This window comes from Mustela erminea, chromosome 8 (assembly GCF_009829155.1).
Source record: "Mustela erminea isolate mMusErm1 chromosome 8, mMusErm1.Pri, whole genome shotgun sequence".
Classification (NCBI taxonomy): Eukaryota; Metazoa; Chordata; class Mammalia; order Carnivora; family Mustelidae; genus Mustela; species Mustela erminea.
In genome coordinates, this window is record NC_045621.1 from 102,558,350 (window position 1) to 102,570,928 (window position 12,579).

General features: G+C 39.8%; 1 protein-coding gene across 10 annotated transcripts in view; it reads right to left on the minus strand.

The window, feature by feature from the left end:
• C8H2orf76 (chromosome 8 C2orf76 homolog) overlaps window positions 1–12,579 on the minus strand; it is a 56,375-nt gene that overhangs the window by 20,101 nt on the left and 23,695 nt on the right. For 8 of the 10 annotated variants that reach the window (XM_032353866.1, XM_032353859.1, XM_032353863.1 and 5 more), the window contains one exon: window positions 11,947–12,091. The exons of 1 other annotated variant lie outside the window; for it this stretch is intronic. In XM_032353866.1, coding sequence (XP_032209757.1) covers window positions 11,947–12,079 — 133 coding nt within the window. In that variant the 5' untranslated portion in view covers window positions 12,080–12,091. Of the gene's footprint in view, window positions 1–2,035; window positions 2,208–11,946; window positions 12,092–12,579 lie in introns of those variants that run through there. One more of the 10 variants, XM_032353867.1, reaches the window with a different exon arrangement.

Consider the following 12,579-nt stretch of genomic DNA (forward strand, 5'->3'; position numbering starts at 1 on the left):
AAGATTTTATTTATTTATTTGACAGAGAGAGACACAGAGAGATTGGGAACACAACCAGGGGAACTAGGAGAGGGAAAGCAGGCTTCCTGCTGAGCAGGGAGCCCAATGTGGGGTTCAATCCCAGGACGCTGGGATCATGACCTAAGCCAAAGGCAGATGCTTAATGACTGAGCCACCCAGGCGTCCTGGTAGTATGGGTCTTTTCAAGGAACTTGTCCACTATCCTGGGATAACATATTTATGGCATAAAGTTGTTTAGTGTATTCCTTTGTTATTCATTTAGTGTCTATAAAAGATTCTGTAGTAATGTAACAACTCTCAATGCTGATACTGATAATTTGTGTCTTCTCTCTTTTGTTTTTTTCCAATCAGGCCAGCTAGAGCTTAATCAGTTTAATAGATTTCAAAGAATCAGCTTTGACTGATTTTGATTTTTCTCTGTGTTTTTCAATATTCTACTACAATCTTTATGATTTCTTTTATTCTGCTTACTTTGGATTTAATTTACTTTTCTTTTTCTACCTTCTTAACACAGAAGCTGAAATCAGTAATTTGAGACCTCTTCTCTTTTTTAATTTAGACATTTCTAATTCTGTAACTATTCCTCTCAGTACTGTTTCACCTGCTTTCCACAAATTTTGAAAAGTTGTATATTCATTTTTATTCAGTTCATAATACTCTGCTTTTTGATCTCTGCTTTTAGACACAGGTTTTTAGAAGTATGCTATTTGGTTTCCAAGTATTTCAGAATTTTCCAGAAATTCTTCTGTCACTGATTTCTAATCTAACTCCATTGTGGTCAGAAAACATGGATTATAGGACATTTTTTTTTTTAAGATTATTTATTTATTTATTTATTTGAGAGAGAGACAGTGAGAAAGAGCAGGAGCGAGGAGAAGGTCAGAGGGAGAAGCAGACTCCCCATGGAGCATCGAGCCCGATGCTGGACTCGATCCTGGGACTCCGGGATCATGACCTGAGCCAAAGGCAGTCGTCCAACCAACCGAGCCAACCAGGCATCCTGGATTGTAGGACTTTAATCCTTTTCCATTTGTCATGACTTGTATTATGGCTTGGAATATAGTCTCTTGGTAAATGTTCTGTGGGTACTTGAGAGGAATGGGTATTCTGTTGTTTGTGGAGTGTTCTATAAATGTCACTTTGGTCAAGTTAGTCTAATAGTGTTCAAATTTTTTGTATTCTTACCATCTACATGCTCCATCAATTATTAGGGAGCGATGCTGAAATCTTCCAGTGATTGGAGATTCATTTATTTTTCTTTGCAGTTCTGTTAGTTTTGACCTCATATTTTTGAAGTTCTGTTGTGTCAGGTGCATAAGCATTTAGAATCATGTCATCTTGATTAATTGATGCCTTACCATCATAAAATGATAGTCTTTATCCCTAGTAATATACTTTACTCTGGAATCTACTTTATCTGATATTACTAGAGCCACTCCAGCTTTCTTTTGATTGGTATTAGCATGGTGTAATTTTTTCATCCTTTTACCTTTAACTGATTTTTATCTTTATATTTAAAGTGCATTTCTTATAGACAACATATAATTTAGGACTTCCTGTTATATATCTGTCTTTTAATTAAGCTGTTCAGACTATTTACATTTAATGTGATTATTAATATGCTTGGATTTAAATCTACCACTTTGCTATTTGGGTTTTCTTTTGTTCTCTCAATGTGTTATTATTTTCTCCTCTATACCTTCTTTTGGATTAACCTGACAATTTTTCATTATTCTATTTTAACCTTTTTGGTGGCATATTATCTGTAACTCTTAGGTGATGTGTGTATGCGTGCATACGCAGTTGCTTCAAAGTCTGTAGTAATACATCTTTAATTATACTGTAACACTTTATAGTGAAAGAACCCTGTACTTCCATTTCTTCCCCTCAAGCCTTTGTGCTAGTTCGTGTATTTTCCATAAACCACAACACACTGTTACTGTTTTTCTTTACATGATGAAATCTATTTCAAGAAAAATTATAAAATAAGAAAAAAAAAAGCTTTCATATTTACCCATGTTTACCACTTCCTGTACTATTCATTTCTTTGTGTGCCTCCAAATTTCTATCTGGTATCATTTCCCTTCTGCTGGAAGAAGGTCCTTTAGCATTTCCTATAGTTCAGGTCTCCTGGTGACGGACTCTCAGTTTTTGCATGTCTGAAAGTCTTTCTTATGCCTCCATTTCTGAAAGACCAGAATAGAATCCTAGACTGCCTTTCTTTCATTATTTTAAAGATGTTGCTCCACTGTCTTCTGACATGGATTGATTCTGATGAGAAGCCTGATATCGTTCATCCTTGTTCCTCCTTATGCAATGTGGTTTTCTCCCCCAGCTGCTTTTAAGACTTTCTTTTAAGACTTTTAAGACTTTCTTTTCTTTATAACCAACTATACACAATTTGATTATATGCCTTGATATAGCTTTCTTCATGTTTCTTTTGCTTAGGGATTCGTTGAACTGCAGGTGGGTCTATAGTTTTCATCACATTTGTAAAATTTCCAAGCACCATTTCTTCAAATATGTCTTCTGTCCCCCGTTCCAGCTCCCATCCTCATGGCCTCCAATTACATGTATATTTGGCTGGTGGAAGTTGCCCTGCCCCTCTCTACTGTTCGATTTATCTTTCTTTCAGTCCTTTGTCTATGCTTTCAGATGGCTTTTGTTACTTTATTTTCAAGTTCACCAATCTCTTCCTCTGCCCCATCTGATCTACACATTCGTTAATCCTACTCAGTGCATAGCCATCTCAAATTCGTATTTTTCATCTCTAGCTCTTTTGGGTCTTTTTTTTTGTTCATAGCCTCCATCTCTAATGTGTTCAATGATCCCTCTACCTTCTTGAACATTTGCAATGTAGTTATAACTTTCAATTGTCCTTGTCTACTAATTCTGTCATCTGCAACATTTCTGGGCTAGCATCAACTGATTGATTTCTCTCTTAATTATGATTCATATTTTCCTGCTTCTCTGCATGCCTGGTAAGTTCTGATTTGATGCAGGTCAGTGTGAATCTTATCTTGCTTGAGGGCTGGATATTTGTGTATTTCTATAAACACCCTGAGCACCCTGTCATTGTTAAATGATAGCAGGGTGGAATTTACTCTAAATTCTGCCTCACAATTTCAGCAATACCCTTCGAGATACCCCGCCTAATAACCTGTAAATTACAAGGTCTTCCACTCTGGCCAGGGTGGGGGGGGTGGGGGTCAACTATTCCCAGGCCTGTATGAGCTCTGAGCATTTTCCCTTCTGCTCCCTTCAGGTTGTTCTTTACCTGGCCTCATACACTTGTGCTAACTGTATTCAACTAAAGATACACACTCTGCCCATCTTCAAAGATGCTCTGCAAATGTTCAGAGTATTCCCTCTGAACAGCCCCTCCATGCCAGTTCTCTGTCCTATGAAGTCTCTAGGCTCCACTCCCGACTGCCAGCTCTGACTCCTGAACTCATGACACTAATAACCAAATTCTACCTGCACTCCCCTTGCCCTGCTCTGTGGCCTAAAGACTCCCTCCAGGTGGTAAGGTGGCACAATCATAGGAACCACCTTGTTTCTCCTACCCCAGGGACCACTGTCTCATGCTCCCTCATGTCCAATATCTGAAAACCACTGCTTCATAAATTTTGCATAGTTTTTTCAGTTATTTCAGATGGAAGGGTAAGTTTCGTCCCTCTTGTTCATGTTGACTGAAAGGAAAAGTCTGTGACAAATCTATGACATTCTGGAAAATATTTCCCATTTTGCATAGAGTTTTCCTTTCATTTTCTTTCCCCAACTTTGAACTTAACTTTGAGACCTAATGAACTTTTATAGAAGATTTTGGGATTACAGGATGAATTCTGCAATAAATCAATTTAATATTTCATTATTGTAAAGTTCACAAGAAGGTAACTACTAGCTTAACTCATTCAGTTTGGTTACCATAAAAGGCATCTATAGAAAAATTAATTAGCAAAATAAGGCAACTTAATAAATACATTGCTGGCAGTTAGGATGCCACCAAAAAAGTCTGAAATGTGGGGCACCTGGGTGGCTCAGTGAGTTAAAGCCTCTGCCTTCAGCTCAGGTCATGATCCTGGGTCCTGGGATCGAGCCCCACATTGGGATCTCTGCTCATTGGGAAGTCTGCTTCCCCATCTGTCTTTCTGCCTGCCTCTCTGCCTACTTGTGATCTCTCTCTCTCTGTGTCAAATAAATAAACAAAATCTTTTTTAAAAGTCTGAAATGTTATAACACACATTTCAATGTAAAAATCAATAAAGCTTTGAAAATTATTAAAATATTGATGGGCAATAAAATAATTCTTTACCTCATAGTAAAGCCTCTAAAAATAGAAGAGAAACAATTTCTAACTTATTTTTAGATCTATTCTACATTGTGAAGACTTTCAGGAAAGCATGAACACCTACAGGAAAAAAAGAAATTGACTACTTTAATGACAAATATGTTACAAGCAAGAATACCAAATACCCACCATTAATCAGAACAATGTGCCAACATTAAAATCTAATAAGGGGTCCTGTGTGATATTATAGTAAGATTCCAAGGTTTTGCTCTATCAAGATCTTTCACTTTAAATACAAAATTATCTAAACATAAAAAGTGTGGAGAATAAGGGCACCTGGGGCGCTCAGTTAGGAGTCCAACTCTTGGTTTCAGCTCAGGTTGTGATTTCAGGATCGTGGGAGCGAGCCCCATGTCAGGCTCCACATTGGGCACATGCAGAGCTTGCTTCAGATTCTCTCTCCCTCTCCTTTTGCCCCCAGCTTCCCTGCTTGCTCTATCTCAGTAAAAAAGTAAATCTTAAAAAAAAAAAAAGTGCAGAGAATAGAACAGAATTCATTTAACCCACCAACCACATTTAATATATGGTCATGACTGCTTCAGATTCTTTACTATTTTTTATTAAATAAAAACGATATGATACAGTTGAAACCTCTCTTTCTCTAATCCCTTTATCTTCCCCCATTACTATAGAGTGTTAGTTTGTGTTTTGAGTTTATAGAGTTAAATATTTAAACTAAGGAATCTATAGTGTATTTTATAGTACAAACAAGAGAACATTGCCTCAACACAACACTGGAGGAAGAGTCTCTTTATGATAAGAGGATACGGTGACTTAGCCACTGAAAAGTTAACCTGTTCCTTTCTAAAAAAGAGGGGCACGGGAGGCCTGCTTCTTTACAGCAGAATGCAAAATAATAAATGTAGAAGGAATCACAGAGGAAGAAAAACCTTGATTTTTTTTTTTAAGATTTTATTTATTTGACAGAGAGAGAGATCACAAGTAGGCAAAGAGGCAGAGAGAGAGAGAGGAGGAAGCAGGCTCCCTGCTGAGCAGAGAGCCCAATGCAGGACTCAATCCCAGGACCCTGAGATCATGACCTGAGCCGAAGGCAGAGGCTTAACCCACTGAGCCACCCAGGCACCCAAAACGCTGATTTCTGTAAACATCAATGATTCAGGTAAGGCTCATCGAGAGACACTGAAACTACTGGAAACCAGATATGTAAATGTTTTCAATGTTTATCACTCCACACACTACTTATTAATCAGAAAGATACTTTTATAACGGAGCAATCCGATAGATGGAGCCTTAACCAAATGCCTGAAATCTGTATGACCAGTAACAAGGCAAAGCAACAGCAAACCCTTCCTTATGTGATGCAACAGCAAGGAATTACCTCCACCGATTCTAGCCAACTATTTATGTAAAGGCCTGCTAATCATCATTATAGGTTTTATAAGCCATAGAGTCTGGGTCACAACTGTGACTGTGGTCCAACAAACTCCATTTACAGAAACAGGTGTCAGGTCAGTCTTAGCTTATCAAAGCTCATGGACATGCAACCCACAGAGTAATCTGGCCAAAAATGTTTAACCTGAATCTACTCATGAGAAAACAATCAAATAAATCCAGATCATAGGACATTCTATAAGAACACGGACCTGGATTAAAAAAAAAAAAATCAATGCAATGACAGACAAAAGGCAGGGTGGGGAGGTGCTGTTCCAGGTTAAAGGAAATTAAGAAGACAGGATGTGCCATGAAAAGACACAGTGGAACCTTCATTACCATTTCCGAGTAAAAGAAACCAGTCTGCAAAGGCTACATATTGTGCAAATCCAAGCACATGGTATCTTGGAAAAATCAAAACTAGAGACAATAAATAGATCAGCAGTTGCCTGGGGCTTGTGGGGGAGGATGAAGAGGTAAAGCATGGAGGATTTTATGGCCCTGAAACTCTTCTGTACCACAGGGTCCTGTGACACAACATTACTCACTTGTTGAAGCCCACAGAACTTTACGGCACAAAGAGTGGACTTCAACGTATGCAAAGTAAAAAACAAAAACAAACAAACAAAAAAAACCCACCAGCATGTAGGAGGACAGAGGATCCCAGGCAAGAATGCAGAGAGTGACAAGAGAATCTAGACATCCTGCAAATGTATGAAATGACCTTCCTAAGGGCAGTGGAAGCAAAGCTGCTGACCTCAGTAACTATGGCAATGAAGACATTTTTAAGTCTAAGGCAAAAGGAACTGCACAAGAGCACTGTGCTCTAGTTGATATCAAGTTGCTTCCCAGAGCGTACAGATGAAGGACTCTGTATACTGGAATTAAAGAATTAAGTAAATGGATGGCAGAGGATGGGAGCGAAACTTCTCATTCTTAGAATGAGACTACAAATACGCAAGGGGAGGAAGCCAGAAGGATACATGTTGGAATGGACTGGAAAACATCAGGAAGGACTCAGGTTTAATATACAGATATAGATGACATGAAGATACTCACAGATATGTGTGTGTACACAGGGTGATCTGTTTCTTTGCTCTGTCAGCTGAGAGAGCTTTAAAAAACAATACCTTAGGAATGAGGGAGCACATCCAGCACCCAGATCTGGCTCTCGGGAACCAGGCTGCTTTGAGAAATGGCTGATTCTGGGACTGGAGCAGGATACACACACGACGAGCCTGAAGCATCTTACAGCACCAGAAAGTGAGACAGTATTCAGCAGACACACAGAGAAGGCACACATCAAAGGGACACAGAAGACAACTGAAAGTCCCCAAAGGCCAGAGCCAGAAGAGCTTGCACAACCAAACTACATCTCCCCTGCAGAATAATTCCAAATAAATGATGTAGATATTCCTCCCTAAAGAAGGGGGAACAATTACTGAACTGTATGCTTACAACGAATACAATCCATAAGTTGATTTAGGGAGAAAAAGAAAGAAAGAAAGGGGAACAGAACTATCCACTCATGAACTGTGTGTGAGCTCTACACAGTGACTGCCTTCTAAAGAGCACGAGATGAGGAGAGAGAAGGCTAGCTCTCCAGTGGAGAAACCTAACACTGCCACAGCCAGGGGAGCTAACAGCAGTGATCACCATCACATAGAAAGATATGATGAGATAAAACTGTCAGCTGTATGATGAGATAAAACTGACACTTCACCTTCATGGCTTTCCTCCCCCAAACGCATAACCCCAGTTTAATCACGAGAAATGTAGCAGGCAAATTCCACTAGAGGGCTATCCTCCAAGAGGCTTGACCAGTGCTCCTCAAAACTGAAAGCCATCAAGCGGGGAAGAGATCTGAGGAACCCACAGGACCCCAGAGGAATCTAGGGAGACGTGACAGCTAAACGTAGTGTGGAATCCTAGAAGAGATTCTGGAACAGAATAAAGATACAAGGTAAAAACTACAGAAACCAGAAGAAACCATGGACTTTAGTTAATGATGCCTCACTATTTGCTCATTTCGTTGCAATAGGAGTAGCCGACTAAGGTAAGACATTAGTAACAGTGCAAAGTGTGGACAGGAGGGAGCATCGGAAACAAGTAAACAAAGAAACTAACTCTTCTAGTATTCACCCAATGGAACAGCTGCTTTCCAGAGTAACATACCACCAGGAGTAAGGAGGGACAGGAAGGTTCCAAACTAGAAGGTCTGGCAAATCCTCTACAGCCTTTTTCTGTTTCATGGGTGGGCTGATTTTACATTCAGAATCAAGACCTAAAGGACTACAAAATATTTAAATGCTTCCAAATCAAAGAATAATTAAAATGTCTTATATTATCTAGGTAATTGGTTTGTACACTATTCTGAATCTAAAAATTAGTCATCTCTGTAAGACGGTATACACAGTATGTCTGTGATCAGATTATGTAAGTAACACCTATTCCCCATATGTTAATAATGGGTTTTATTTTATTATATTTACATGCCTATACATAATCTTATATATTTCTATTTATACTTATAGATGTATTTATACTTATTATAAATATTTATACAACTTAAGATTTTAATAGCATGATGTTGAGAAACTGATTCTCAAGAAGTATGAATCCAGTTTAACCAAAGTTCCTTTGCTGAGGGAGAAACAGATAACAATGAGAGGAGACTAGTTAGATTAAGGATGGCAAAAGGTGAACAGAAAGGCAAGAAGGCATCTAAAACCTCCCTGCCCCCCACCCAAAGATGATTCATCACAATGGTCATTTCTGGCTGTATGCAAAATTCACTAGGGGTCACATCACTCTTCTAGCTTTCAGGGTTCAAAACACTAGAGCAAGAGGAACTCAATGCAAAGACTCTTGACACTGAGTGAACCCATTTACTTTAGAGACCCCACTTTACTAGTCAGGCAATAGAACAGAAGAGAGGCAACTTAGTGTGGTGTGTAGAATACATATGCTACTGGAGGGGAGGGAGTGGGGGGGATGGGGCAACTGGGTGATGGGCATTAAGGAGGCTGCATGATGGGATGAGCACTGGGTGTTATATGCAACCGATGAATTACTGAACCCTACAACTGAAACTAATGAGGTACTATGTGCTGGCTAATTGAATCTAAATTTTAAGAAAAGAGTATATATGCTAAGTGAAATCAGTCCAGAGAAAGACAAATACCATATGATTTCCTGCATATGTGGGATTTAAGAAACAAATGAACCTAGGGGAAGAGAAGGAAAAATAAGATAAAAACAGAGAGGGAGATAAACCATAAGAGACTACTAACTCTAGGAAACAAACTAAGAGTTGCTGGACGGAAGGTGGGTGATGGGCATTAAGGAGGACACTTGAAGGAATGAGCACTGGGTGTTATATGCAAAGGATGAATCACTTAATTCTACCCCGAAACTAATAATACACTAAATATTAATTAACTGGATTTAAAATTTAAAAAAATTTTTAAAGAGAACATGTTGTACAGTTAAACTGCCTGGGCTGGATTGCAGCTTTGCCTTTTATTAGCCATGTAACCTCAGGCAAGTTTCTTAACTTCCTTGCTCCTTTGTTTCTTCACCTATAAATAAAATGGGATAAAATGGTTCTTACTTTAGAAGAATGAAATAAGGGGCATGTGGATGGTTCAGGTCATGATCCCAGAGTCTTGGGATCAAGTCCCACATCGGGCTCCCTGCTCAATGGGGAGTCTCTTTCTCCCTCTCCCTCTAATACTTCCCTTATTTGTGTTCTTGCATTCTCCCTCTGTCTCTCTCAAATAAATAAATAAATAAAATCTGGGGGGGAAAAAAAGATGATGAAGTAAGATCATCTAGTTTAAGTTCTTAGCACAGTACCAGGCACACAGTAACATCTGCTGCTATTATTACTTTAAAAATTCCCCAGAAATAAACCCTTTGTTATGTACAAAATTATAAAAGGTAGATATGTGGCCCACCAACCTTTCAGAGAAGTTCCATAGTGCTTTAGTCAGATAGGCCTGGGCACAGAGTCCATATCTCAAAAGAGCCCGTATCCCAAAAGTTCACCTCTTACTCAGTGGGACACATTTACTACATGTGTAACTTTAAAAAGCAGCAGTAATTTTATTACTAACACGGGTGAAAGATCTGGACAGGCAGGGCTGAGCATCTAGCTGTGATCTATACCACTGCTCTGATGGGGAAGGCACCTATGGTACCTGGGAACAGAAGAACATAGTGACTGGGGGTGGGGAGAGGGGACGGTGAGGGGGAAATGTGGGTACATCTTCCCCTGCCCCTGCAGTAGCCTAAAGGTTATACCCCATTCTCAAGGGCTTTGAGAAGAACTTATCCTGCACTGTACCAAGAACATCATAGCACATTCTATGACATACCAAGAAACACTGTAATCCACAATATGCATAATGATTTCAAATTAAGAAAGAGGGATTTGTTTTTGTTTTGAAATCCAAATATGCTGCCAGTGTTATCTTTTCAAAAGCAAGACACTCTGTAATTGGCAATACCTTAGTACCAACTCTCAAGTCCTCCCTAACAATTAAGAACACGATATATGCTCCATATGTCAGCCTACAGTTACTTTAAGGAGTAATTATGTTCTCCTTATGACATCTTTTATAGTCACTACAGGAGTGACTATAGTCACTAAAGGAGACTGGTCTGTCTTCTCTATAGGTCTCCTACCTTGCCTACTCCCTACTTAGGTAATACTGAGCAGTAAAACTGCCCAAAGTTGGAACTCCTTGTCCGATTTTTGCAACTTTTCTGTGTCTAAAATTATGTCAAAGAAAAAAAAAATTAAGATGGGTATAAAGCAATACATTTGTCAAAACTCATGGAACTATAATCTGTACTCCATACGTAAATTACACTTCAATTAAAATAATAAAAGCTTATTCTAGATGTTTTATCAAATGCTGATGACTGGAACAATTCAATAATTGAGAACAGGGGTTAGAAACCCATTGAGGTCCTATCAAAATCCTTCACTTGGGGGCGCCTGGGTGGCTCAGTGGGTTAAGCCGCTGCCTTCGGCTCAGGTCATGATCTCAGGTCCTGGGATCGAGTCCCACATCGGGCTCTCTGCTCGGCAGGGAGCCTGCTTCCTCCTCTCTCTCTGCCTGCCTCTCTGCCTACTTGTGATCTCTGTCAAATAAATAAATAAAATCTAAAAAAAAAAAAATCCTTCACTTGGGATACCCAGTGGCTCAGTCTGTTAAGCATCTGCTTTAGGCTTAGGTCATGATCCCTGGCTCCTGAGATCAAGTCCCACGTTAGGCTCCCTGCTCAGCGGGAAGCCTGCCTCTCCCACTGCCTGCTGCTCCCCCTACTTGTGTGCTTGCACACTCTCTCTCTCTCTACCCCCACCCCAGTCCCCAAAAATAAATAAATAAAATCTTTGGGGAGGGCAAAAAAAGACTTCACTCACTTTATGCCTTTTGAATTTTAAGCTCGAAATGATAAAATAGCACCAGTCGGTCTGGTTGTGATCTCAATGACCAACAGCCCTAATGATTTTCTGGCTGTTCAGAGGTCTGCCACCTTCCTACCTTGCCCTGTAAGGCCCTCTGTGTGCTCAGCCAGGCCACACAATTAGCCACATTGCATATCCTTGTTAATCAACCTCCAAATACAAAAACTCATTGTAAGAAAACCTAGATCTTAATTGTTTTTAATTTAAAAAAAAAAAAAAAAAGGTGGGTGCCTGGGTGGCTCTGATGGTTAAGCACCTGCGTTAGGCTGAGGTCACAATCCCAGAGTCCAGGGATCAAGTCCCACATCGGGTTGCCTGCTCAGTACAGGGCGGGTGGGGGGGGCTACTACTCCCTCTGTCCCTTTCCCCATGCTCGTGCTCTCCCTCTCACACTCTCAAATAAATACAATCTTAATAAATGGATAAATAATAAATAATTTAAAAATCAAAAAAGGAGAAAAAAAGGGAGAAACCAAACATGAGGGCAATTCCTGAGGGCAATTCCTGAGGTGGGCACACACAGGCTAAATGAGCCTCAGGAAGGTACTTCCTGCTGACGCCAAGGAACAGAACAGGAGCTGACCTAGTCCCTGGCTTAGAACCTAGATTAATATCTTCCAAAGTATTTTTAAAAGATTACCATCTATGTAATAGCTATTTTTTCAAAATGCTAATGAAGCAAAATGACTAAGACATCTCATACCTTGCTTTAGAAATACTATGAATTCCTTTGTAGTTTGGTCCAAATCAACTCCGTGATATACTATAGGCTTGAAATTGCGATGCTCGAATGAACGAATGAGGCGAACTGTAACGGTCACGTCTTTGGAAGCCATGTGGAGCTATTCCTGTGGCAAGGGACATGAGAACACTCTAAATAACATCAATTCACAATTATCTACAAGCATGCTTTTCCATTATGAACTCCAGGGCACCCAGCCATCTCTCTCGCATCGTATAGTTAGTGACAGTCCCCAAACCCAGGCCAGATCTCGGGCACCCACAAGGGTCCCAAGGTTACTCCCACCTATCCACTGTGACCCACGACAGCTTTGTCACAGTCGCTAATGTCCTGAATGACACAAATGGATAAATCTCTCCCCCTCTTCCTCTGTCCCTCCCTTCCCCTCTTAAAAACAAAAAACAATGCAGCGAGGATTCAAGCATCAGTTTAATTCCCAAGTTCATGCTCTCATATACTATCAGAAAATCATGCCACATTATTTCCTCCAAAAAAATCTGCAAAGCTGCCAATGTTCTAAAGATACAACCATGGTATATTTCTATCTAGTAGGAACTACTTCATGGTATTTCCAACTTTACATATAATTTTCTG